The 24288-nt window shown below is 33.4% G+C and overlaps 10 protein-coding genes across 18 annotated transcripts in view; 6 read left to right on the top strand and 4 right to left on the bottom strand.

The window, feature by feature from the left end:
* The first annotated feature begins 35 nt into the window (after positions 1-35).
* LOC123008177 (LYR motif-containing protein 2) lies at positions 36-486 on the top strand. Its single transcript, XM_044403836.1, has 2 exons — positions 36-168; positions 217-486. Exons 1-2 carry the CDS (start codon positions 130-132, stop codon positions 433-435), a joined length of 258 nt encoding a protein of 85 aa, XP_044259771.1. The 5' UTR covers positions 36-129; the 3' UTR covers positions 436-486.
* Positions 474-2139, bottom strand: LOC123008169 (membrane-bound transcription factor site-2 protease). The gene is made up of 2 exons (XM_044403825.1): positions 1947-2139; positions 474-1901 (listed from the first exon to the last, which is right to left on the bottom strand). The coding sequence occupies exons 1-2, from the start codon at positions 2019-2021 to the stop codon at positions 513-515; spliced, it is 1464 nt and encodes a 487-aa protein (XP_044259760.1). The 5' UTR covers positions 2022-2139; the 3' UTR covers positions 474-512.
* Positions 2134-3049, top strand: LOC123008175 (prefoldin subunit 3-like). Its single transcript, XM_044403832.1, has 3 exons — positions 2134-2285; positions 2374-2771; positions 2822-3049. The coding sequence occupies exons 1-3, from the start codon at positions 2205-2207 to the stop codon at positions 2910-2912; spliced, it is 570 nt and encodes a 189-aa protein (XP_044259767.1). The 5' UTR covers positions 2134-2204; the 3' UTR covers positions 2913-3049.
* Positions 3050-3138: 89 nt separating this feature from the next.
* Positions 3139-4483, bottom strand: LOC123008176 (c-Myc-binding protein homolog). 2 transcript variants are annotated; one of them, XM_044403834.1, is made up of 4 exons: positions 4468-4483; positions 4038-4179; positions 3861-3982; positions 3139-3812 (listed from the first exon to the last, which is right to left on the bottom strand). In XM_044403834.1, the coding sequence occupies exons 2-4, from the start codon at positions 4056-4058 to the stop codon at positions 3539-3541; spliced, it is 417 nt and encodes a 138-aa protein (XP_044259769.1). In that variant the 5' UTR covers positions 4059-4179; positions 4468-4483; the 3' UTR covers positions 3139-3538. The 2 variants fall into 2 exon arrangements, with proteins under 2 accessions (XP_044259769.1, XP_044259768.1); XM_044403833.1 differs by lacking the exon at positions 4468-4483 and adding an exon at positions 4249-4373.
* On the top strand, positions 4416-5991 carry LOC123008172. 2 transcript variants are annotated; one of them, XM_044403829.1, is made up of 2 exons: positions 4416-4663; positions 4720-5991. In XM_044403829.1, the coding sequence occupies exon 2, from the start codon at positions 4749-4751 to the stop codon at positions 5682-5684; it is 936 nt and encodes a 311-aa protein (XP_044259764.1). In that variant the 5' UTR covers positions 4416-4663; positions 4720-4748; the 3' UTR covers positions 5685-5991. The 2 variants fall into 2 exon arrangements, with proteins under 2 accessions (XP_044259764.1, XP_044259763.1); XM_044403828.1 differs by having other exon boundaries at positions 4417-4659.
* Positions 5992-6087: 96 nt separating this feature from the next.
* LOC123008170 (pleiotropic regulator 1) lies at positions 6088-8373 on the top strand. The gene is made up of 5 exons (XM_044403826.1): positions 6088-6344; positions 6399-6756; positions 6811-7310; positions 7361-7562; positions 7612-8373. The coding sequence occupies exons 1-5, from the start codon at positions 6214-6216 to the stop codon at positions 7801-7803; spliced, it is 1383 nt and encodes a 460-aa protein (XP_044259761.1). The 5' UTR covers positions 6088-6213; the 3' UTR covers positions 7804-8373.
* On the bottom strand, positions 8215-9274 carry LOC123008173 (tubulin-folding cofactor B-like). Of its 2 annotated transcripts, none has more exons than XM_044403831.1 (4): positions 9050-9274; positions 8729-8999; positions 8475-8675; positions 8215-8424 (listed from the first exon to the last, which is right to left on the bottom strand). In XM_044403831.1, the coding sequence occupies exons 1-4, from the start codon at positions 9167-9169 to the stop codon at positions 8318-8320; spliced, it is 699 nt and encodes a 232-aa protein (XP_044259766.1). In that variant the 5' UTR covers positions 9170-9274; the 3' UTR covers positions 8215-8317. The 2 variants fall into 2 exon arrangements, with proteins under 2 accessions (XP_044259766.1, XP_044259765.1); XM_044403830.1 differs by having other exon boundaries at positions 8215-8406; positions 8459-8675; positions 9050-9272.
* A 211-nt stretch (positions 9275-9485) lies between these two features.
* LOC123008168 (probable ATP-dependent RNA helicase DDX10) lies at positions 9486-12119 on the top strand. The gene is made up of 5 exons (XM_044403824.1): positions 9486-9691; positions 9747-10564; positions 10621-10938; positions 10988-11902; positions 11952-12119. Exons 1-5 carry the CDS (start codon positions 9554-9556, stop codon positions 12097-12099), a joined length of 2337 nt encoding a protein of 778 aa, XP_044259759.1. The 5' UTR covers positions 9486-9553; the 3' UTR covers positions 12100-12119.
* On the bottom strand, positions 12093-14084 carry LOC123008171 (oxygen-dependent coproporphyrinogen-III oxidase). Its single transcript, XM_044403827.1, has 4 exons — positions 13390-14084; positions 12532-13316; positions 12313-12482; positions 12093-12263 (listed from the first exon to the last, which is right to left on the bottom strand). Exons 1-4 carry the CDS (start codon positions 13461-13463, stop codon positions 12144-12146), a joined length of 1149 nt encoding a protein of 382 aa, XP_044259762.1. The 5' UTR covers positions 13464-14084; the 3' UTR covers positions 12093-12143.
* Positions 13424-24288, top strand: part of LOC123008166 (syntaxin-binding protein 5) — an 81390-nt gene continuing 70525 nt past the window's right edge. For 3 of the 6 annotated variants that reach the window (XM_044403821.1, XM_044403819.1, XM_044403820.1), the window contains exon 1: positions 13432-14312. In XM_044403821.1, the coding sequence (XP_044259756.1) occupies positions 14157-14312 (156 nt within the window). In that variant the 5' untranslated portion in view covers positions 13432-14156. Of the gene's footprint in view, positions 14313-24288 lie in introns of all 6 variants that reach the window. The other 3 variants (XR_006412925.1, XM_044403818.1, XM_044403822.1) reach the window with 3 other exon arrangements.

Raw genomic sequence — 24288 nt, 5'->3', positions numbered from 1 at the left:
ATTCCCGCCACACTTTTAAATTCAAAACGCGCAAGTCTACCAACTGCGCAAGCGCACATTTTTTAACCTACAAGTAACCCCAAAAAATTATTTTCGAATAATTTCCCAAAAAGCCGGATTGATTGTGTAATGTCCCAATTTGCAAAGCCAGTCCTCAGTTTAAAACACGTATGTTTTTTGATAAAAACAACTCGCATACGATTTTTAAAATTTCAGTTTATTTTGAAACAAGAAGTAAAAAATCTTTACAGAAAAATCTTCAGGGCTATAAAGCAAGTCCCCGACCCTGCACATCGGCAAGAACTAAAAGAATGGGCACGACGTGACTTTAGGAGTAACGCTCAACACACTGACGAAATAACTATTAAAATGTACATAAAGTATGGAGAAAGGTGTTTAAAGGAGTTGGAAACTACGATTTCTCTAGCAAAATAATAAGATTCAAGGGTTGTGATTTAAAATGAATATACTTGTTATCTAAAAACAATTTTATTCAATATTTTTATCACAATTTAATTAAGTTTAGTCCAAATAACGATAATGCAATGAATCACTAACAAAAGTGTAAAAGAAGCGGTCACAATGCCTGAAATAATCTTAATATGTGTAGTTCTTAAATGACTTGCGAAAATAATGTGAAATAAAGTATTAGTTATGTGCTGGCCATCCATAAACAAACACGGTAAAATGTTGACTAGAGCCAGCCCCATTGAAAACATTGCTAAATATCCCAAAAATTTCGTAACGACGTCAGGAATTTGCGTCCCTAAAAACGAATATTTTGGAATATATGAAGACACTGTGACTGTTTTTACAAGATCGGATACAGGGCCAATATAGATAACATCAATTTGATTGACTCGCTTGATTCTAAATAAATTCGTATTGTTCATTAAAATCGGTCTGAAACAATAAGTATCTTTGGGGCAAATATGGGGGTCAGCCATACAAAAATTTGTGGAGACTTCTATCACAGTTCTTCCCGGTAAACACGCATATGGGGGCAACTCCAAAATGCTGTCTTTACTATCCAGATATTCGAAACACAATTTGCCTTTATTATCTGAATGACAACAGCTTACAATTCCACTTTCTGAATGTTTCAAATGCACACTTTCATCGAGATTGTGAACAACATCTGCTTCAATACAAAACGCGGGTTTTTTTGTTCTTAAGGTCACTAAACACTTATACCACGTATTTTCATTGTCAACCTCACAATCGTTAATTTTTGAAATTAAGTCGCCGACATTTAAACCCCTATTTCCAATAATTGGTGATTTTTCCTGAATTTCTGTTACTACAACTTCTTTACCAAAGTTGAAAAAAGGCGAAAAAGCGGACGGCAGAGATGTATATAGTAAGTAAGCTAGGAAAGCTATCAACAAGTTGTGCCATACTCCAGCACACAAAATCTTAAGTCTTTTCCAAGGATTTAAAGAAAATAATTTATCAGAATTTAAATTCACATAAGCTACTGGCAGAATAAACATTACGTTAGCGCCTACATTAATAACATTTACGTCTTCTTGCACTGCAGCTAAAGCATGACCCAATTCATGTAAAACTGAACTAAACAATAAAGTCACACTGTAATAACCAATTTCAGATGCTGGAAGGTTAATTCCAGGGATTACTGGTTGAATTATGTTTTCCTCACTACTAGCGGACGATACAAAATTTTGAAAGAAAGCGACCAACAAAAGGTAGACAGAAGTAGGCAATAAAATTAAGCTCACACATAGCCCCAAATTAAACCACAAATTCAGAAATTTTGTGTTGTCACCTCCCCACCTAAGAAGCAATTTATTAAAAGCTGTTGTAGTCCACGAAAACTGGAAAAACTTAATCTCCAAGCCAGTTCCTTTAAGAAATTGGATGTATCCGTAATGAGAACATGACTAAAATTATGTAGTTTTTAAGAGCACTAAAGTGTTACAACTTACTTTAAAAAATCTATCCATAAAGAGAACCCATAAGTAAATCGCCGCTATTGTCAATAAACCGAAAATTAAATCCATGATTGTTTTAACTCGCAAGCATTGTAATTGTTTAGATTTTAAAATTATTATAGATTTCCTAACCTCACATATTTGACGTTTGACAACTTCACTCTGGCTACCAACATAACGGAGTATAGAATAAAAATCACCTATTTTTCAATTGTTTAGTGGGTGGTGTGGGTAAATTTTCCAAAAAAGACGATGGAACAGTCAGAATCGGAAAATAATACGGAGCTTGGAGACAAAAAGTCCTACGCCGGAATTCCCGAAGCCGAGTTTGTCGTAAGTGTTATAAAAGTCCAACCACATGTTTTAAAAAAAATATCCCGACATAACCTCAATCTCAACCTTATGATTTTTTATTTTCCAGGAAGATGTGGATGCATACATGGCGCGGCCTGAAAATAACAAAAACGTGGAAGAGGTATTAAAAAAATTGGATAACCAACATGCTAAATACAAGTTTATGGAATATAATTTGTTGTCGAAGAAAAAAAGACTCCAGAACCAAGTACCCGAACTAAAGCGTTCATTAACAATGATTGAAAAATTAGGGGAACAGAAAAATGAATTTGAAACTCAATTTTTGCTCAGTGAACAAGTTTTTGCAAAAGCTAAAGTGCCACCAACCGAAACTGTTTTCTTGTGGCTGGGGGCGAATGTCATGCTTGAATATAGTTTAAAAGATGCTCAGGAACTTCTAACGCAGAATATCGCTGCTGCTACTAAGAATTTAAAATATGTTGAACACGATCTAGATTTTTTGAGGTGACATTTTTCCTGAGGTTTAGACATTACTAAATTGAGTTGATTTTCAGGGATCAGTTTACAACTACTGAAGTCAATATGGCAAGAGTTTTCAACTGGGATGTAAAGAGGCGTCAGGCTGCCAAAGCAGCAGCAAAATGAAATTTTCAGTGACCATTTAGCACTGTTTTTAATTTTGTTACAAGATCTGTCACTGTTGCTTATGGTGTAATATATCGTCCAGTTTTTTGCAAAAAATATATTTTCGCGCTCGCACTTTTTAAAAGAGTGCATGTAAATGATTTGTCATCTACTTCCAGCTTGAGCATTTAATAACATTTAGCTTTTATTTAACTCGTTTGTCTCATTCTGTGAATAAAACAATTTCTAATAATGAAATAACTTTAATTGGTAATAAACACAGTGACTGTTAAAACTTTAGATTTTTCAAGTGCATAATGACACAAAATTGTTCAAATTTTATAAATCAAAAAATAATACTGCAAGAAACAATCCACATAAAATTCATACATGTGCTTCTCAAAAATGGAATATATTATATCGCGGTTAAGGCAACACCTGAATTTAATTTCCAGGTTAAGAGAGTTAAGTACATACATTGTTATAATTAGAGATCAATCTCAAATTAAAGTCCCAAGATAATGTTATTTTAAACAAAAATTAATTTCACAAGTCTAAAACAAACTAAACATTAATTCATAAAGGAACAAAAATAAAATTCTAAAAATAAAAAAAAACAATATATAATATGGCAAAGAGAAGCATTACTAATCAGCATTTTCTGGCGGTTGTTCAGCTGGGGCCTCTTCACTGCCCCCTACTGCCTCTTCTGGCGGGTTCTCATCGCCCCCTGTAGGTTCAAAACCTTCTTCTACCGGGGCACCTTCCTCGTCGGCTGGCGGTGGTGGTTCCATACTGATTCTCAATTCTTCTAGCTCTTGAGTGAGAGCATCAACTCGAGCCTGATATTCTTCAATTTTTGTTTTCATTTGAGTGAACGTTTCAATCCCAGCTTGCATGGCTAAGCGGTCTCGAATGTACCTAAATGTTGAAAGTCAAATTTCTGACAAAATATTGTGCAATAATTACTCTAAAGCATCTTCAGGCTTCTCAGGTTCCTCATAAAGATTCACGAGAACCTTGGTTAAAGCATCCATGACTCCATTTTTCTCCAGGTATTTACGGAACTCCTCGCGTTTTCCCTCGGACGGCTGTGTGAAAAAAATAAGGTTAGATAAAGTAGGGGTTTTAATAATTGCAACTTGCCTTGAATGTTGGATTCGACATTTTCCTCAACACGTGGCGTTGATAAATAAATCAGTGGTTTGTATATGTGTGAATCACAAGATTTGGACGAATTTATGGCTCGTTACCGTTCAAGTACCAAATTTTCGGTGAAAATTTGACACTGCGTGGAATAAAACGACAAATTAGAAACTGTCACAATACTTTCCAATAGGTTAATTAAAAAACATACGGAAATTATAAAATAAACGCTGAAAACGGCGTTTTCGTCAACAAACACAAATTCAAAGAAAATTCGTTAATTCGGAATATGCGCGGTTATTAGGTTGGTATCCATTGGGCAAATGGTTACTAGATGCCAAGTTCAAAAAAACTTCTAAATTGAAAAAAATTCCATTTCAATAGAAGTGATAATAATTGAAGCTATGTTACAAACCAGTCTTTAAATTACATATTCTAGTATTTGCTTGTAAAACCTGGTAAAACTTCTTTAATCTTGAAATATTTTTTTTTAAAAACACGAGATGTCATTGTCGGCAAATGTCAAAAAAGTGACAGTTGGTAAATAAAAAAAGAAGGTTGAAAAAATTATGTAGTTTTCTTTAAATCTGTTTGCTTTGTCAATTTCTTCAGCACACAAGAAGTAGGTAATTGGGGGAAGTACTTCAGTGTAGTTTTAATCTAAAGTCCTTGTTTTATTTAGAAAGTCTTCCAAGGCTTCACTTCTGAAATATGAGAAAAATATCGGAATTAAGGCGAAATTCGTCTGCAAGCCTTTCTGACGATAGCGAAGAAACAAGAGTGCGAAAATTTGCGAAACATATGCTAAAGAGCTCCCTATTTATTGGAACTTTTCTGGAAAAGAGGCTGGTTGAACCTTTGAACTCATATCGCGATGTAATAAAAGTATGTGACGATGAGCACGATCTGATTGAGAACTTGACGGCAGTGAGGAAACGCTGCTTGAAACATTTTCCAAAACATGTGTGGATTGGAATCACGGAACCAAAAACTATTGGTGCCCCAGCAGGTTACAATTTGTGGGTCAGTCTAGAAGAGGAAGTTTTTGGATGTTATTGGTATAAAATCAAAAATGTTGAATTTTCTTACAATGAAGTTAGAGTAAAGCTGGAAGTTGTGAGACCAGTGAGAGAGAGAACCCCAGTCCATAACATATCTCCCAGTCAGATCATTGATGATGTTTCTCAGAACAATTTGGGTGAATTGGGTACGAAAATGCAGGATTTTTTCAAGGATCAGTTGAGGGACTTGTTCACGGAAACATTGACTTGGCCTAACATTAAACAGGCCACTATATTTATCGTTCTTTTATTATCAACATTGATTACTTTTTTGATTCACACAATTAAATACCTTTTAGATTATATTCTGAAACTTTTGCGTGAAACGCAAGGACTTATCAGGGTTTGCACCCCAATTATTGTCAATTTCATGAAATTAATTTCAAATACAATTTCTGGATTTTATACTTTAATAGCAGTTTTGTGGCGAGATCCAGCACCTCGTACAATAAATCAGTTACAAATTTCTCCTTACGATGTACCATATTATGGGAGTAATATGAGAGCATTACCTTACCAGGGAGGAGATTTTTCAAGACATCGCAAGTCTTATGGATCTTCAGTCAAGATAACTCCATTAGATTAAATTTTATTGCATTATATAATATTGTTTACATTTTAACAATGTAAAGTGGGGCACTAGGTAAAGTCACTATATTGCAGTCGACTCACAATGAATATAATTTGTGTAATAATGGTTTTATCTTGGCTTAGGAATGTTTACTTTGGGACATGTTAAGATAAAGGCTAAATGTGATGCGTGGTAAAAAATTAACTCGTTTGTAATTTGTTGTAGATATAACGAAATATTTATAAGGAATACTAACTAAATGTACGATAAAATTGTATTTTTATAGTGAAGTTATGGTTTGAAATAAATCATATGAAATTAATACAGTTTGCTTGAACCTCGTATAAAATTTCAAGTCTCCCGCTTTTTTTGAAATGTCATTTTTGTTAGAAAGATCAGTGCTAAAAGTTACCAAATGGTTATTTGGTGATTTTTAGATTGAGGTTATGAGCATTTTATGTTTATTTATTCGACAATAAGATTAAGTAATTGTATTTGACTGCATTTGATATATTTTTTAAATTCAATAATTTGCTGCTTCTAAATGGTCTTATCTACAATGACCGAAGACGTGCAAAGACATTCTGTGCATACTTTGGTGTTCCGGTCTTTGAAACGGTCTCACGACATGTTTCTCTCAAATCAGGGAATTCTGCCTCCAGTCGATGAAAAAGCGTAAGTGACCTTTTAAAATCAAATAAACGCTTTCTAAGATTGTGAATTAAATAGCGAAATGTTGCGAAAAGCAATAAAGGCCCGCGACTTGTACGGCCTTGTTTTCGACGACGTTAAGAAAATGCAAGCTATGAAACACTTGCGAGAAGCAGAGGCGGGACCAAATCCACCACCCCCGGGTACTCGCACTGACGACCCTACTCCAAGTATCGAAGGGGCTGTTGTGCCCTACACTGACACAAGTTTAATGACGCGAAGCGTTCAAAATAACACACAAAACCAGCTTGCTAACTTAATGAAGAAAGTCCCCACAATGCCAAAACCGAAATGGCACGCCCCTTGGAAATTATACAGGGTGATTGCGGGTCATTTAGGGTGGGTTAGATGCGTTGCAGTGGAACCAGGGAACGAGGTATGACAATAATAATGAAAAAGTTGCTTTATTTATGACTGATTTTGTATTTAGTGGTTTGCTACCGGTGCAGCGGACCGAATTATCAAAATTTGGGACTTAGCAAGTGGCCAATTGAAGGTGTCTCTAACTGGGCATGTAAGTACAGTTAGAGGGCTGGCTGTGAGCAGTAGACACCCTTATTTGTTCAGTTGTGGTGAAGACAGACAAGTCAAGTGTTGGGATTTGGAATACAATAAAGTTATTAGACATTACCATGGACATTTATCCGCAGTATACTCTCTAGCGCTTCACCCCACAATCGATGTTTTGTTAACAGCAGGACGTGATTCAACAGCCCGAGTTTGGGACATGAGGACTAAAGCAAATGTTCATACTTTGACTGGTCACACACACACGGTTGCAAGTGTGGTTGCACAAGCCTCTGAACCTCAAGTTATTACTGGATCTCATGACACTACAATCAGATTATGGGATTTAGCTGCTGGGAAATCAGTTTGTACTCTTACAAATCACAAGAAGAGTGTCAGAGATGTGATTCTTCATCCCACTTTGTAAGATTGTTTAGTTATTTCGTTGTGATTATTAATTGATTTGTTTGCAGAAACATGTTCGCATCAGGCTCGCCAGATAATATAAAACAGTGGAAATGTCCCGATGGCAAATTTATACAAAACTTGTCTGGTCATAATGCTATTGTTAATTGTCTCGCTGTCAATCCAGAAGGCGTGTTGGTTTCAGGAGGTGATAACGGAACTTTACATTTCTGGGATTGGAGGACTGGTTATAATTTCCAAAGATTACAAGTAATTTGCAATATTATAGCAAAGAAATTGTTTAATGTTAAATTTATAGGCCCCAGTACAACCAGGTTCAATGGACAGTGAAGCGGGAATATTTTCAATGATTTTTGATAATTCTGGTTCAAGACTAATCACAACTGAAGCTGATAAAACTATTAAAATATACAAAGAAGATGAAACGGCAACTGAAGAAACGCATCCTATTAACTGGAAACCGGACATTTTGAAACGGAGGAAATTCTAATTTAATGATTAAAATAATTTCTAATTTTATATATCAATAAATTAATTTCAGTGAAAACAAAATTACTTTCTACTACAAATTCCGAGATATAGGCAACATTTCAATTTCAAAGAGTTAAAAGCGTAAAATTAAAAAAATCGGTTTTAGTAAGTTGTTATAAAAAAACAGTACAACGTTTACGTTCGCATTTACCACAGACGACTTAGAATCGTATACTAACAATTAGCATGTTTTCAAATTTTAAGCAAATTTTTTTTGTTAACCTGAATAAGAGTAATTTATTTTTGGAGCTCGAAAACTGACCATATTGCATCGTTTAAAAGAGCAAATCTTAATTTTCAAGTCCCAATACAACCAGGATTAATGGACAGTAAAACCGGATATTTTGGGGAGACGAAATTCTAATTTAGGTACTGATTAAAATAATTTCTGATTTAATATCAATAAATTAATTACACAAAGTAAACTGGAATGCTTGTTACCAATCATATTTCTTCATTCAAGTCATAGTCCTCTACGGGGAAGTCTCCACACTCCACATTGTGTGGTTTAACAAAAGCACCATAATTATTTGCACATTCAAAATATTTCTTGCCTTTAAATCTGTAGTAAAACTTGTTACTGAAATTTAATTAAATGCTTACTTATAACTTACGTTCCATCGTTTTTACCCAAAGGTTCATCGTACTTGACTCCAATCCAATATCCAGGTAAGGTTTCAACAGGCCCTGTGTACATTACGGTCCCAAGTCTACAAGGAGCATTAGCTACAGTAACTTTGCATCTAGAACCAATTGGAGTGTTTTCTGCCAATTGCTTTTCTTCAGACATTTGCTTTTCTTTCTTTTTGATATTCTCCTCATTATATTGACCTAACAATTTACAATTATATCTTCAATGTTATCGCTTTCAATGGATAATTTACCCATTTTATTTTTCATTAAAAATGCCTTGACAGAATCTGACTTTTTGTTATATTCCTCCTCAGGTAATTCATACTTAGGCACGTCTCCAAAATCAAGCTCATTACGTATATTAAACTGGTCAACCACGTGTAGTCTCATTCCATCATCTAAAGGGTAAGAACCAAGCAAAGCTTCATTATTTGAAAGTGAACAAATGTGTTTATTATCCTTGTTATAAGCTTCAATTTGCATCGTGTTGCAATTGCCCCCTGTTATTAATTCAAGTTTTGCCTGAAAATTTTCAATTCATATCTCATTTCGTCGGAAAGTGAATAAATTACCTTTAGGTCTGATATGGTTATGTCCTTTGGAAATCGTTTTTCGTTGAAGGATACATCATCCTTAGATGTGCTTATGTGTAATTTTACAAAATCAGATGTAATTACTTTAAAATCGGCCATAATGCACAAATATTTCAAAAATTTTCAACTTCAAAAATGTTTGGATGATTTTGTAAATCACTAATAATTTTTTTTCTGAAGTACATGAAAGCCAACCCAACAAAAAAAATAATAACATAAAAAATAATTTTTTGATTCTTTAACACGTAATAAATTTAACAAAACTAAGTCAACTGTGTACGAGCTAGAAATTCACAGTTTATATCAACAACAATAAAAATTACATTAGTGATTAATTTTAAATAAAGAAATTTTTTGTCCAAATATTATAGTTATTTTGGTTGTCCTGTTTCTGTACTTGCTGACAATTGACAACTGACACTTCGAAACGATTGTAACCTCACTTTTGCATGTGTTTTAGAAAGTCAAGGGGGTTTAAAAATCATGTCTAGTAAGAAGCCTCCGAAACAGACAAACACTAAACCGAAAGGTAAAGCCAAAGTAAAAATTTTCAACAACAGAAAGAAAGCAACAACCCCGGAGTCGATTTTTATTGAAAAGCTACAACAAAAATACGAAACTGTAAGTTTTGTGGTTTTCATAATCGACTAATATGGTGTTTAAACATGTTTTTCAGATTGATGTTTCTGGCATTAACAGTTTCAATGACTTACCTTTATCCCCAAAGACTCAGAAAGGGCTTAAAGAATGTGGTTATACTAAACCTACAGACATTCAAAGAGAAACAATAAAATTGGGGCTGACGGGCAAAGACATACTTGGAGCCGCTCAGACGGGTTCGGGTAAAACTCTTGCGTTTCTTATCCCAATTCTGGAACGTTTGTATTGCAAACAATGGACAAAATTGGATGGTCTTGGTGCTTTGGTTATCACGCCTACCAGAGAGTTGGCTTATCAGATTTTCGAGGAGTTGCGTCGAGTTGGGGAACATCATGATTTTTCCGCTGGTTTAATTATCGGTGGGAAAGATTTGAAGTTTGAGAGGAATAGAATGGATCAATGTAATATTGTGATTGGTACACCTGGCCGCCTTTTGCAACACATGGATGAAAACCCATTATTTGATTGCGTAAACATGGAAATACTGGTCTTGGATGAGGCTGATAGGTGTTTAGATATGGGTTTTGAACAAACCATGAATGCAATTGTGGCGAATTTACCATCAAAGCGTCAAACTTTGTTATTCTCAGCAACACAAACTAAATCAGTGAGGGATTTGGCACGTTTAAGTTTGAAAAATCCTGCCTATGTTTCTGTGCATGAACATAGCGAATATAGTACACCGGAGGGTCTGCAACAAAGTTATGTTGTTTGTGACCTAAAAGATAAAGTTTCAATTTTGTGGAGTTTTATCAAAAATCATTTAAAACAGAAGAGTATAATATTCCTTGCGAGCTGTAAAGAAGTCAAATACATTTATGAAATATTTTGCAGGTGAGCCCCTTATTTGTTGGTTTTAATACTAGATTTAATTCTTCCGAATTTTCTAGATTAAGGCCTGGTGTTAGTTTAATGGCTTTGTATGGCACTCTTCACCAGTTGAGAAGAATGGATATTTATGAAACTTTCTGTAAGAAAACCTCAGCAGTACTTTTTGCGACTGACATTGCGTCGAGAGGCTTAGATTTTCCAGAAGTTCATTGGGTGGTTCAAGCTGATTGTCCCGAAGATGCAGCAACTTACATTCATCGTGTTGGAAGGACTGCGAGGTTTTTCAGGGGAGGAGAAAGTCTGCTTCTTCTTTTACCAAGTGAATTAAAAGTGTTGGATAATTTGAAAGAGAAGAAAATTCCGATTGAAAAAATAGAGTAAGTTTTGAATTTTTGATTTTATGAGTCTATTTGTAAAAAATATTAGAATAAACCCCTTGAAACTCAACAACCCCGTGCGTAAAATGGAAGCCTTTCTGGCCAGAGACCCCGCATTGAAGGATACAGCACAAAGGGCTTTTGTTTCTTATGCCAAATCAGTGTTTCTTATGAAGGACAAGAAAGTGTTTAATGTCCAGGCGTTGGATACAGATTCGTTTGCACATTCTCTTGGTTTAGCGATTCCTCCAAGAATACGATTTTTGCAAAGACTGAATGCTAGGTCAGGAAAAAAACAGCAAAGTAAAAATAAAATTTATTTTGATGATGAAGATAATGATGAAGTTAAAGAAAAGGTCGTGTCAACGGACAGTGGTGTAAGCGACGATGAAAAACCTTCAGCTCCATTTCACGTGTCTGAGGATAGTGACAGTGATGACGGAGTTTTAAAAGTGAAAAGAAAAGATCATGACATAGATTTACCAACTGATTTAGAATTAGAAGAAAACGGTAGAAACAAAAAGAAGAAACCTGTGACAAGAGCAGCAGTCGTTAAGAAATTAATAAAGAAGAAAATTATTCCAAATAAGAAAATTATCTTTGACGATAGTGGTGAAGCAGTGAGTGTAGGCTTGAAAGACAAGAAATCGCAGTTGGCACAAGAGTACGAAAATGAAGATAAAGGTGGTATTGATATTGAGACAGCGAAACTGGTACTTAAGGAAGAAGATAAGTTTGATAAACAGCTGTTTAAAGATAAAGTGAAGGCGAAACATAAAGAGGAAAAACGGAAACTTAAGGAACAAAAGAAGGAGGAAGAAGCGGAAAAGGATGAATTTGGAGAATCAGAATCTGAGAATGAACCTGATTTGTCATGGCTGCCCGATCCTGACAAAGTCTATGGAAAAAATGAAGAACTGGATGAAGACAATAGCATTGCAAAAAAGGAACCAATTAAAGAAAAGTGAGTATGAGTGACTCTGTATGTCTAGTTTTTAAAAATGTTGATTTAGGCCAAAAAAGAGAAAGCTGGAACCAGGAACTACAAAGAAGGAATTACCGGTCAAAAAGAAGAAAAAAGGGAAAATTAGCGAAATTAGTTCAAGTCTTAATGTTAATGAAGTGGAAGAATTGGCATTAATGTTACTCAAAAGTAAATAAAACTTTATATTTTTCAAATATTTATCAAAACCTTTAAAAACGAACTATTTTATCTGATGATCTGTGCAAGAACACTCTTCAATCCAGTCTTTGGGATTTTTTAAAACTTTAAGTAGTTCTCCTTCAGGTGATTCAGGAGCTGGTTGGTGCATGTATTCCCACCTCTGTGAAATGTAATATAATGTTTTTTTTTGCACCCTAATATCAACTTACCGCCAAGAGAGGTAATGACATTAAAATGCTTTCAAACCTAGCATCAGGTGTATTAAAGCCGAACTTGGTACCTCTATCCCAAACTAAATTAAACTCAACATAGCGTCCTCGTCTTAACAATTGCCAGTTTCTTTCAGTCTCGGTGTACACGGCATGTTTATGCCTTTGCACTGAAATATTTCAATAATAACTACCAATTGCATAATATCAAGAATTTACCTAAAGGAATGTACGAGGGAATGAAAGCAACAGCACAATCAGTAGCAAACTTGAAACAAGATTCCCTATCTGGAGTATCCAAATCATCGAAAAATATCCCCCCAATACCTCTCGTTTCTTTGCGATGATGAATTGTGAAATAATCATCGCACCACTTCTTAAACTTAGGATAATAACTTTTGTCATGTTTATCACAAGTATCTTTAAGCGCAGAGTGAAAATGTATAGCATCAGCCTTGTTCAGATAGTAGGGAGTGAGGTCACTTCCACCCCCAAACCACCATACAACCTTATCCTCATCCTGGATTTCAAAATACCGGTAATTGAAATGTACAGTTGGCACCATTGGGTTTTTCGGGTGAATCACAGCACTAATCCCGATAACGGAAAACGGGGGATTCTCCCGTTTCAATTCTTTGCCTCGCGCCCGCATCTGCGCCACGATGCCGGGAGTCAAATTCCCGGAAATGACCGAAATGTTGACTCCAGCTTTCTCAAAGACTTTACCTTCTTGGAGGACACAAGTTATACCACCGCCGCGGCCGTCGTGACGCTCCCACTTATCCACCAAGAATTTGTTACAGTGGTCTTCCTCCTCCAAAGCTTTACAAGCTTCAGCCTGGACTCGAAGCACCATCAGTTCCATACGGGTTTTCATGTCATCGGGGGTCTTCTCTAGTTGGGGCAAGGGGGTTATAGGTGGTGCCATGAAGGTGCTAGTGTCTATTTTTGTTTTGCGGGATGAGAAAAGGGCGAAGCCTCCGATAAAAACCGGGCCATATCGCCTTTTGCCAAGTTTATTTATAAGTTTGGTTATGTCATGGTAACTATGATAATTGTTTAAAAAAAGCGCCTTACCTTAATTTTGACAAGTCACGTTGGCGTTGATAATAAATTAATGAGCAGTTTTTAATTATTACTTTGAGGTACATGTCTAAAGGGCAAGTTTTATGTTAAATGTTAGTCAGGCAAAAATGAAAAATGTGTAAAAATATCAGATTAGATACGTTATTGTGTCAAATCAGCTGTTAGTTGGCTAGCATTTGTTTTCAGGTGGGAGGATCCACGTGCGTCGCTATCGCGTATCTTTGTCTAATCAGTGTGGAGTTTGAGACAGCGCTAGGTGGGAAGGTCTTAGCGCACTGCGCAAAGCAACATGTGGTATTTTTTTCTGTCATATTGATCTGTCAAGTGCTGCGGGTTTTTTAATTGTTGTCGACACCACGACACCGTCAACTAGTCGGTATTTTGGCTAATTTATAGTAAAGTCTTCAGGTGTCTTAGTGTGACACTCATCGTGGAGGTGCAAAATCGCAATTGCGCGTTGTGTGTGTCCTTATAGCGCAGAATTAGGAGCGTGTGGTCGTAGCTCCGCTCTCCCGATATTGACTTTTCACGAGGATCCCGTGGGTCGGTGAGAACCGCGACTGCAGGATAACGTGGACACGCTCGACACGCTTATCTTGCTGGAGTTCCAGGCACAAAGCGCATTGCCAAAGGTCCGTACCTCGCGGAGCGGTTCGTGCAAGAGTCCGTCGATAGTCGATACTTTTGCTGCAGAATGGTGTGATCCTCTCTGCAGACGGCGCGATCTCACTAGGACACTGCATCCATTCCCCGGAGCCATGAAACGCGACAAGGATCCAGACCGACGAGACGTCATGAAGAAGTTCACGTTCAAAGGCGTTCTGGAGAACTTCCGCACTTCTGTGGCGCAGCAAGTCAAGCCCGACCAGGAAATCCAAGAGACTCTGCGGCCAGAAAACTTCCAAGTCAAGAGGGTGAGTGTCTGATACCACTGATAAGCAAATTGCTTTCACAGACTAAAATAACAATGCGGGTGTTGTAAGTACAAATTATTTTTTAATTTATTCACGCCAATTACGTAATCAATGGATTTATTTTACAACTCCAAGAAACGGGAGTGTGCTATTTTCCGGTTGTAAATCACAATAATGGATTATCGGTGAAACCAATCTACGCTCTATAATAATTAACAATTTTATCATAATATTTTAAACTATAGACTATTTTTAATATAAGTTTACGAACTGCATTGCAAACCGAACGATTTTCATCAACTCTGTCACTATCGTGCTTTATATTAATAAAATACTACAGATTATTCAGCTGATAAGATAATACCTTATTCAATGTCAGTTTCTAGTTTACTAACAAGAGTGTTGAATGTTGATAGTAAAAAGAAAACTTAATAAAAGCTACTTTACATTTTGTTTGTTATAGGATATTGTGTACTTTTTTCCAGCAGACATTGCACGACGTTTAATAAATAGCAAAGATAAACGCATTTAGAATTGTATAATCTGTAAATACTGCTGTAAAATGGACGCAAAATAATAGCATCTACAAATAATAGTATCGCGTGTTTTATTTTGATAGATATTTTGTCTCTTTTTGTCCTTCATTTATTTTACTTTCTATGTCAAACAGATTATTTCTCTTAAGAATAAATTGTTTTATAAATTCTGTTTACACACTTTCTTTAAATACGTTTCTATTATTATAAATAACCGATTTTTTTGTAACAACTTGGTTTAGTTGTAATTAAAAACGATAAATAAATAAATCAAAGTTTTAATAAATACATCTATTGTTTATTTCAGTTTGTAATACAATATTTCAAAATGTTGAACAAAGGATCGTACAATTTAAAATTATTGCGATATTACGGATATCTTTCAATTAATTACATGGACAAAATGGATACAGAGTTACAACAAAAGAGTGATGAACACAAACACAATTTAAACCAAAAATAATTAAAAAATAAATAAACCATAAAAGTTTGGTGTATTCAATAAATACACTTATATTGGGTTCTACTTCAGTTATCCTCTACCATATCACATTTTTTAACAATTTAAGAAACAATGTATTTTTTTTAATTGTGTTTTAAATTAATTTTACATTACAAAACCTAACTCAAAGTAATCATTCTATTAAGAAAAAATCTAAATTAAGAATTTTGCGCATTTAATCAATTGCAACAAAATTAACTTCTAGATTTTTATGACATTAGCGAAACATCCAACAGTAGTCTACCCATCTCTTTGGTATCTTTTCTCCATCTACCATCTTTATTTTTCACATATTAAATAATTAAATATGCTCACACTTGTTTGAAATAACTACAATAAAATTAGTCTAGGAAAACTGCTAAAATGTAACCTGCTTGGTTTTTATTTTTGATACCTATTATCAAAATGGATTCAACTGGGATCTAAAAAAATTTTTAAATACAGATTTGTTGTTGGTTTTATCATAATAAAATATTAATATTTTTAATTTTATGTTTATTTAGGGATTTGAAGTAGCAAGTAATAAAAATAGTAAGTTATTTTATAATTTGTTTTGATCGTATTACATACCTAATACATTTCATTTTGTTATTGTTTATTATTTGGTTATAATGAAAATTTAGTAAAACATGTTAATGGTAAATAGGTTACTTTAACCAAATTAACAATTTATAGTATGTAATATCTTGTTTATTTGTAGCTATATGAGTATTTTATGTGTTTGTAATAAAGTCAAACTAATATCCGCATTATAATTACTTTGTAAAGTTGCACACATGACATACAGGGTGTTAAAAAAAGATGGTAAAACATTTAAGGAGGTAATAGAATTTTTACTAGAAGCTTCTCTTTTTTGTTTGTTTACAAATGTTGCAAAAAACGAATATTTTTTTATTTCTCCGAAGCCGTTACTTTGCGGACCTATGTTTATTAAAACTTTTTTGTGTGCAACTGTCAAAAAACGTCACTTTTTTGCTTGATTTTGAGTCGTGAAATAGCACATTTGTTTATAGTAAAATAAAACCTTGACAACGTAATATGTGATTACAAACATTGTTAATTATACATACAGGGTGAGCCACAACTCGCGTCCCAGAGAAAAATGCCATAAAAGGTAATATACCAGGAACATGGAAAAAGTGTTACAAAAATTTTATCTATAAAAATTTCGAAGTTATGAGGGTTTAAAGTTTGTACTTTGACTCTATTTATTTCTATTGGAAAAATATTTTTCAAAGTTTTTTGCTATAGGCTATTAAAAGAGGAAACAAGGAAGCTGTATCTTAAATTGTAACTCTGTTCAATGTTATTTGAGGCTTTTATTGGCAAAATTTTTGTCCCTTTACTAAATAATTGTAAAAAAACATATACAAGATCATCAGTATCATTAAATAGATATAAAAAAATGTCAAATGTCAAAAAATAAATGTCAAAATTATTTGACATGTGCTGTGCCAGAACTCGCGCCCCAGAGAAAAATTTCAAGTAAGGTAAGATACGAGGAACATGAAAAAAATGTTTAAAAAATTCTATCTGTCAAAAAATTTTGACATTTATTTTTTGACATTTGACATTTTTTATGTCTATTTAATAATACTGATGATCTTGTATATGTTTTTTTTACAATTATTTAGTAAAGGTACAAAAAATTTGACAATAAAAGCCACAAAAAACATTGGACAGAGTTACAATTTAAGATATAGCTTCCTTGTTTTCCTCTTTTAATAGCCTATAGTAAAAAAACTTGGAAAATTATTTGTCCAACAGAAATACATAGTCAAAGTGCAAAATTTAAACTCTCATAAATTCGAAATTTTCATAGATAAAATTTTTTTAACATTTTTTACATGTTCCTGGTATCTTACCTTATATGGCATTTTTCTCTGGGCCGCGAGTTTTGGCGCACCCTGTATATAAAGCACAAGGAGTAATGCTATTACCACCGAGGTTTGTATGCTATTTTATTCACAATCACATTATTTTTAGTCAAAAATTTGAATAAAATAAAATTCTAACATAGTTAAGGTTTAAACGTGGTAGACCATCTAAATTGCGTTTGATTTTTGACATTTCAGAAATGTCAAAAAAATATTAAAATAATGTGTGAAAAAATTGTTGAAATGGAGCAGTGCGCTCTCTCAGAAGTAAGAAAAACTGCTACAAAAGCAATTGAATACTAATTTAGCAAAATATTATGCGTAACTTGACAATTTGAAAGAAAAAATTGCCGGTATTTTTGTAATCTTAACCTGCATATTGCTGCCCAAGAGAAGTAATGTTATTGTTATTACTCCTCATGAGATATAATGACGTGTTTCCTAACCTTTAAAAGGTTAGTAATCGGCATATTACATTGGTGATTGTGAATAAACGTTATTTTGTCAGGATAGAAATCGTGATCGTATCTTTTCAACCATCGATTCTTCTCCCAATCACCATTACAAAATTCAGACATCAATCTAAATGACTGGTGAGTGGAGAAGGAATGAGCTGTCCAGAATCCTAATATAGAATCAATTTCTTTTTCTTGTATGTATTGTGATTTCATAAGAATGCTATTGGAAAATATATTTTTAATTTTTATTTCCCATATTACTTTTGACGCCCCACCTTAATTTACTCAGAAATTGACTTTGGGTTTAAATATTAGAGAAGTTTTAGTCTCATTGATATTTTTTGTTTAAGTTTCCAATAACAGAAAAGGGTGAAGGAGGTTTAGATGTATGAGGTGGAACAGAAGTGAAATATGGCACGTGTTTCATTATTTATAGATATTAGGAAGTCTATGGAAGTCGTGTCGAACATTACTTATACACTACATTTTATAGAAACGTAACGAAAATCGACTTTTAGGGAATGAAAATGTGTTAATTTGTATTTTCTTTGGTTTGTATCAAAGGTAAAGATGGTAAATATAACTAAATATTTTGTTACATTATTAATTAGAATTGCCAGTTAACGGGGTGAAGTGGATCACATATTGTCAAGTAAGGTGACGTTACTTCAGTTCCTACCTAGGTGGAGATTGTTTCGAAAACAAATGATTTTTTATGTTTACACTTTTTGTTTACAAAAAGTTTAATCTAATATTTAATTAGCGTTTATTGACATGCGCCACCGAAGAGATTTTTTAGATAGCCTACCTAATAACGTAATCTGTCGGGAATTTTTTTAATCATTTTAATCTTTTTGACTTTGTAAAAATGTTTCATAAAATAATAAAAATAATCCATTTTTGTTGAATGGATTACGGAGCTTTTTTTTGTAATAAGATTACCGCTTGCTTTTACGTTGCAATAACTCTTCATATTAGGTATATGAAAGTTTTGTTATGATTTATGTTGGAGCGTAAGTGCGCTTTTTGTGCACCTACTCAATGTTGGGATCCATAGTCAGGAAACAAGAGATGAATGTTGTTATACAGAGTGATTCAAAAGCGTCGGATTTTCTCTTGTGTGGTGATAAAGGACATCCAACTGAGTTAAAAGTTTTCATGACAAAAAATTGTTTGAGCATTTTTGACGAGGTACTTATACCTCACAGGTTAGACTTTGGGTTAAGTGTTTGCTCGTTCATATCATGTTTTTTTTTTTTAATATAGTTAGCGGAAGCTGCGATCTTGCAATATTGAACAGATACCTATTGAAAAATTACTAATTTGTGTAGGTACAAAACATTTAACAAATGTTTTCAACAATCAATCAAAGAAAAACAATTCAACAATCAATCAAAGAGCCGAAGTTTCCTACAAGATAATATGGAAATTGACAGTTCTGTTTTTTCTCAAAAAAGGCTTGAAAAACAAATCTAAATTTATTTTTATGCTTAGCTGAAAGTCTTCTGTCACCATTCGAGAGTTGGTCCCACACTTTTGAATCATTTTGTATATCAGTCTTATATTATAATCAAGTAGCGAGTACAACTGAACGAACAGAACACCAGAATAGTATATCAAAGTACAAGTTGCAGAAGGTATCTATTCAAGCACAAATGAGTGCTTGAAGAACCTTCTGCAACAAGTGCTTTATACTATTTTTTCTATTTCGCCGCTTTATATCATTGTATAAATTAAAAAACGAATTTTTTTTTTCTAGAGAATCTTGCGACGGTTGGCGACATTTATGGTGGAATAATTTTAGGCGGCTGTAAAAAATTAAAATTATTCTTATTTTCACATTTGGAAATGAATTGTGAAGAAAGTCCGTCACTAAAATTAAATTACCGCGAACGACTTATTCCAGCACGCAAATGACGTCATTTGGACTTATTTTAACACCGAAATAGAAAAAATAATTTTTATATGGAACATAGCATAATATTTTCAAGATTCGATATCTCAAATAACAATGATTGAATTTATATTAATTCACATTGTACTGGAGAAAATAAGTTGTCAAAATTAAAATTGAGCCATATTTGGTCTCTATTATTATTTTATAAGAAGATTTGATTAGAGGCAGACTTTTTGTTTCACAAAACCTAGTTATTTTTAAATTAGTTGTCAATTATTTTTGTAAGCATTGTTTAATGAAGAAGAAAATTGCGAAGTTTTATGTTTAATTAAAACCAAGTCACCCAAATCCTGTTGTTTACGTCCGTCTGTAACTTTAAATCTCGGTTTGAGGTTTGAAGTCTGCTAAATTACACGAAACGAGCTACGAAAATTTGTTTGAATGTAAAACTGTCTTTGGCGTTCTTAGTTTCCTTGATGAAAAGCGTGGATTAGTTGTTTGCGACATAAGTCAGTTAAAAGAGGGTTAAAATGAAACGAATTAAATTATAATTAAACAATACGTAGTTGCAAATTTGTCTTTGTAAAAAGGTGATCATTTATATCAAATGTCAGAGTTTCAGCTGAAAGAAAGCGTTATCTAGAGAGATCTCAAGTTTCCTCTTGCCTCATTTGTGTATAAACTTTAGCTGTACTTCTCCAAGTCGAAGTTTCATGAATAATTATTAAGCTGTACCTTGAGGTATAATTCAAAGGCTTAACTGAACCTACCAGATTTATTTATGAGGATTTAAAATCTGCCAAATTATTATTTCCAGATTTTAATTTATCTGCACTTTGCGGTCTGAAGAGCAAGTTGTGGTAGGTTATTAAAAAAAGTTGAATTAATTTTTTTTTAATAACATCTTATTTATTAATTCATCTTGACTCAGACGATTACTAGAAGGTAAGGAACGTATTTGGATTATCTCTAATAATTTTGCTTGCGATGCACTTTGGCGAGGTTAAGTATTTTCATGTTCCTGGATAGTGAAGTACCCGTCTTGGTCATTCAGGTCGTAAATCTTGTTAAGATAATCTATAATCGATGGAATTATTAAGCGTCAGTGTCAAGCACATCCAATATTGAATTGCTATGCAAAAAAGGAAGGACATTTTCAGTTAGTTATTGCTTCCTTAGAGTAAACCATAGTTCACTAAATATAGATATATAGGGAATATATGCTTTAGTATTTTTAGATATTCTTTGTGCTTTTGTGATAGTCTGTTAACTTTATACATACAGGGTGAGCATCTTCTGACGCGATCAGGTTAGTTTTCAGAAAATTGGGTTCTTGTTAAGTTATCAAGGCGAAGTGTACCACTGGATGAAACTTGAATGAGTGCCTTCTGTAATTCGCATTTTAATATACCCATTGTGTTGGTATTTTAATTACTTCTGTTTTTCATTATTTTAATGTCAAAACTGACAAATTGTAAGTGTGCTCGCTATGATTTCATATTTATTACAAAAAATCTTTGAAATCTACCTGACTTATGAAAATGTAATGTTGGTTGTATCGAGAATTTGGTCAAGCTCATTATTCCTCGTGAATCACCCTGCATTTCTACGTTTCAGTTTTTAAAAGTTTGATCTTTATTTAAATAATATTTAAGTTGAATGACAGCCACCTTAATTGATTGAATAAAGGGACCATTTTGTACCCTTTAACTGAAACGAATGAAGTTATCAATTAATTCAACAAGATTACATTTCTAACGAATTTAACTCGTTATGACGCTTCATCAATATTGTTTCAACAGCGTGAATTTTCTCCCCCCAACTTTGTGGTTTTAAAAGTGGACAAGTTGTTTCAAGTTTATGCTTTTTTGTTTTGAAAAGAAATCTGGGGCTGATAATAACTCGTCGTTAACTTTTTCACCGCTTGCAACTTCAGATTTTTTTTATTGTTTGTGTTTTATTTATAGTATAACTTTTTTTATATTTTGAGACTATGCGATGTGATGTGATGACAATATTGGTGTAGTATGAGGCAATTTCGTCTCGACGATGTTTTATTCAAAATTAATTGGTCCCGTGGTTCCGGGTGGGGCTGGCAGGGTCTCATGAAACACTGTTCACTGTCTGATTTCCCTTTCGGGTATAAAATCATTGTTGATTCTTGCTTGTAGTTTTCCTTTATAATTTATGATTGAGGCCTGACTACACGATCTCCGTTCCTATACCTATCTGTTTGGCGAAAGTTTGCACCATTAAAACGTGTGGTCAAAAATCGAATCGTTCGCGTTTCATGTAAATTCCAAATAAATTGTCGATCTGTGTACATTGATGCGAGGTCATCACTGTTCCATGATGTTTGCACGCATCATTCCATTTGGAAAACTTCATATTTTTGAATGATTTGATTTTAATTACCATGTGGAGCTTTTTTCGTTTAGTATTTTTTTTACTGAAAAAGTTTCAGGACTTTGCTGACAATAAACTATGTTCGTGCCTGCGAACTTGTTCTAAGTGATATGTCTTTGAACCTTATCTCTATTGTTAATTGGAGTTCCTCACAGTTGCACAGCCTTTAGTTTTTAGATTAATGTCAAAGTTATCACAGGATATGCTTTGGGATACGCAAACAAACTTGTTTGTTGATTGGACTTTGGTTTCAAATGCTGAGATGTCTGTGTGCAGCAGAGTTTTTTCAAAATTGGAAAAAGCTCGTAGTTAATCTGATAATAGAAATTTCACTTAACAAAACTGTTTTGTGGAAATTCAACAAATTGTGGAGCGTTTAGAGTTAACAATAGCCTTTATTGAACCTATAATTGATTTACATTTTCTTTCACCTTTCTCCTTTCAGGAATATACAATCCAAAATGCGAGGCGTTTAGGTAGATGATACATTAGTTTTATGAAAATGAAATTGGAGAGCAAGTCAGGGTAGGATATAAAATGGATTTGTTATTATTCATATTTTACCCCAGAATCTAGAATGGGAGCACTTTATGAAGATGTATCGAATTATGTATGGTGTTTCAAAGATTTATAACTAATTTAGTAAAAAATAATAATTATACCTAATATTAGAGTTCCTATATTAGAAGAGTTGGGACACTGAATGTCAGTTTTTTAATTTTTCAATTTTTCTTTTATATACGTCGGCTGACGCATAGTAACAATAAAATGGGATACAAATCAGTGGCGTTTTGGTAAAATTTCACATAAAGTTAGATAAATTTGTCAAATAAAAATTGACCTCTGTCCTTGGTCATTCTGACTAATTCTGCTGTGTCCTATTGTGTTAATACATAAAGAAACTGTGAGTAGTTTTTTGTGCCACCTTGCCCCAACGCTCGAGACAGTGTAAGACAAGTGAAACCTCTTTAAAACCCGCCAAATGAAGAGTGGGACCCAAAAATAAGATTTATCAAAAACGAAGGGGAAGCTTTTAACAAGATCAAGGACTTATAATTTGGTTGTATGGAGTATTTTATTTTATCAGTCAGGTCAGGTCTAATTTTGTAAGTTTCCGGTTTTAAAAGGTTTTCTGGAGACACTATCAAGTTTTTATTACTCATGCTAAATGCTGCATGCACCAATTGTTTTACTGTAGTGTGTACTTTTTGTTCACATAGTTTTTTCCTGTCTGGCCGCATCTCAATGTCTATTTATCTCCTACGTCCCTGACTAAATCTGACGAAAAATTATGTCAATTTGTCAATGGGAGAATATTTATAACCTTAAAATAATTTTTGAAACAAACTTGACATTAGTTGCTACGAAAAATTTTAATGAAAAAGGAGAGAACGTATATACCTTATCCACATAATACAAAATTGGCTCGGTTTGACGTTCAATGTCCCAACTCTTCAAATATAGGAACTCTACCTAATATGTATAATAACACATAGCAACGAGTTAAATGTGCACTTGATTAAAAAGTTTAATTATTTTAGTGTTTGTACAGTTTGGGTTAAAAGTCTAAGAATTATATTTTAAATTAAAAAAAAAGTTTAAGAAATAAAAAGAAAAAAAAGAATGATTTAAAAAATATTACAGATGTTTCGTTTTTATTGTTATAAATTTAAACAGTTGAATATTCAATTTTAAGACAAAAATTTCCTATGTAAACATGTACCGAAAAAAAAAAGTGTTAGGGTATTTTTTATCTTATACACACCAGTTTAGAACGCCCCTGATTAAAAATGTCGACATTTTTGAATTTGTTTAGGGGTATAAAAATTATTATAAGTTGTGCAAAATTTTGTAATTTCATCTATAATGGTTTCTGAAATATTGGGCAAACCACATTAAATAATATTTTGCGATACAATGTTTGTTTATACAATGTTTATAGGAAACTTTTGTCTTAAAATTGAATCTTTTATCACCTGTGTAAATTTGTAATAATAAAACGAAACCTCTTGTATTACATTAATATTTTTGTAGTTTACAACCGCGATTTGTTGAAGCTGAAAGTTCTGTTTTGAGATAATAAGCTAGGGCTTATTAAAAAAAATACCTACTCATAAGAAAATATTTATTTTCTAATTATTCAGTTAACTTTGAACAAATTTCTTTTCTAAAAAGACGTCTTAGCGTAATTAATTTTTTATAAATTTATTATATTAATAAAATATTTACAAATTTATTTTAGTACACTTGATGCATTTTAAAGAATCAAGAAAATGTATAATAATTATTAGAGTGCATCC

Source organism: Tribolium madens, unplaced genomic scaffold (assembly GCF_015345945.1).
Source record: "Tribolium madens isolate multiple individuals breed KSU strain unplaced genomic scaffold, Tmad_KSU_1.1 Scaffold_3;HRSCAF=73;Tcas5.2_LG2, whole genome shotgun sequence".
NCBI classification, from domain to species: domain Eukaryota; kingdom Metazoa; phylum Arthropoda; class Insecta; order Coleoptera; family Tenebrionidae; genus Tribolium; species Tribolium madens.
Note: the sequence above shows the minus strand (reverse complement) of the source record. Positions and strands in the feature narration are given on the sequence as shown.

Excerpts from the sequence above, each read along its gene's own strand:
- LOC123008176 (XM_044403834.1), bottom strand. The coding sequence starts at position 4,058 with ATGTCGAATCCAACATTCAAG. Across the intron at positions 3,983-4,037 it reads TGTCGAATCCAACATTCAAG|CCGTCCGAGGGAAAACGCGA; the intron begins GCAAGTTGCAAT and ends TTTTTCACACAG. Across the intron at positions 3,813-3,860 it reads AAGCCTGAAGATGCTTTAGA|GTACATTCGAGACCGCTTAG; the intron begins GTAATTATTGCA and ends TTCAACATTTAG.
- LOC123008175 (XM_044403832.1), top strand. The coding sequence starts at position 2,205 with ATGGAACAGTCAGAATCGGAAAATAATACGGAGCTTGGAGACAAAAAG. Across the intron at positions 2,286-2,373 it reads TTCCCGAAGCCGAGTTTGTC|GAAGATGTGGATGCATACAT; the intron begins GTAAGTGTTATA and ends TTTATTTTCCAG. Across the intron at positions 2,772-2,821 it reads CACGATCTAGATTTTTTGAG|GGATCAGTTTACAACTACTG; the intron begins GTGACATTTTTC and ends GTTGATTTTCAG.
- LOC123008177 (XM_044403836.1), top strand. The coding sequence starts at position 130 with ATGTCCCAATTTGCAAAGCCAGTCCTCAGTTTAAAACAC. Across the intron at positions 169-216 it reads CAGTCCTCAGTTTAAAACAC|TTTATTTTGAAACAAGAAGT; the intron begins GTATGTTTTTTG and ends TTAAAATTTCAG.
- LOC123008168 (XM_044403824.1), top strand. The coding sequence starts at position 9,554 with ATGTCTAGTAAGAAGCCTCCGAAACAGACAAACACTAAACCGAAAGGT. Across the intron at positions 9,692-9,746 it reads TACAACAAAAATACGAAACT|ATTGATGTTTCTGGCATTAA; the intron begins GTAAGTTTTGTG and ends CATGTTTTTCAG. Across the intron at positions 10,565-10,620 it reads ATTTATGAAATATTTTGCAG|ATTAAGGCCTGGTGTTAGTT; the intron begins GTGAGCCCCTTA and ends CGAATTTTCTAG.
- LOC123008170 (XM_044403826.1), top strand. The coding sequence starts at position 6,214 with ATGGTCTTATCTACAATGACCGAAGACGTGCAAAGACATTCTGTGCAT. Across the intron at positions 7,311-7,360 it reads GTGATTCTTCATCCCACTTT|AAACATGTTCGCATCAGGCT; the intron begins GTAAGATTGTTT and ends ATTTGTTTGCAG. Across the intron at positions 7,563-7,611 it reads ATAATTTCCAAAGATTACAA|GCCCCAGTACAACCAGGTTC; the intron begins GTAATTTGCAAT and ends TTAAATTTATAG.
- LOC123008173 (XM_044403830.1), bottom strand. The coding sequence starts at position 9,169 with ATGGCCGATTTTAAAGTAATTACATCTGATTTTGTAAAATTACACATA. Across the intron at positions 9,000-9,049 it reads TAACCATATCAGACCTAAAG|GCAAAACTTGAATTAATAAC; the intron begins GTAATTTATTCA and ends GAAAATTTTCAG. Across the intron at positions 8,407-8,458 it reads TTGGGTAAAAACGATGGAAC|ATTTAAAGGCAAGAAATATT; the intron begins GTAAGTTATAAG and ends GTTTTACTACAG.
- LOC123008171 (XM_044403827.1), bottom strand. The coding sequence starts at position 13,463 with ATGTACCTCAAAGTAATAATTAAAAACTGCTCATTAATTTATTATCAA. Across the intron at positions 12,483-12,531 it reads TCCCTCGTACATTCCTTTAG|TGCAAAGGCATAAACATGCC; the intron begins GTAAATTCTTGA and ends GAAATATTTCAG. Across the intron at positions 12,264-12,312 it reads TGTCATTACCTCTCTTGGCG|AGGTGGGAATACATGCACCA; the intron begins GTAAGTTGATAT and ends TACATTTCACAG.
- LOC123008172 (XM_044403829.1), top strand. The coding sequence starts at position 4,749 with ATGAGAAAAATATCGGAATTAAGGCGAAATTCGTCTGCAAGCCTTTCT.
- LOC123008169 (XM_044403825.1), bottom strand. The coding sequence starts at position 2,021 with ATGGATTTAATTTTCGGTTTATTGACAATAGCGGCGATTTACTTATGG. Across the intron at positions 1,902-1,946 it reads TTATGGATAGATTTTTTAAA|TCATGTTCTCATTACGGATA; the intron begins GTAAGTTGTAAC and ends ACATAATTTTAG.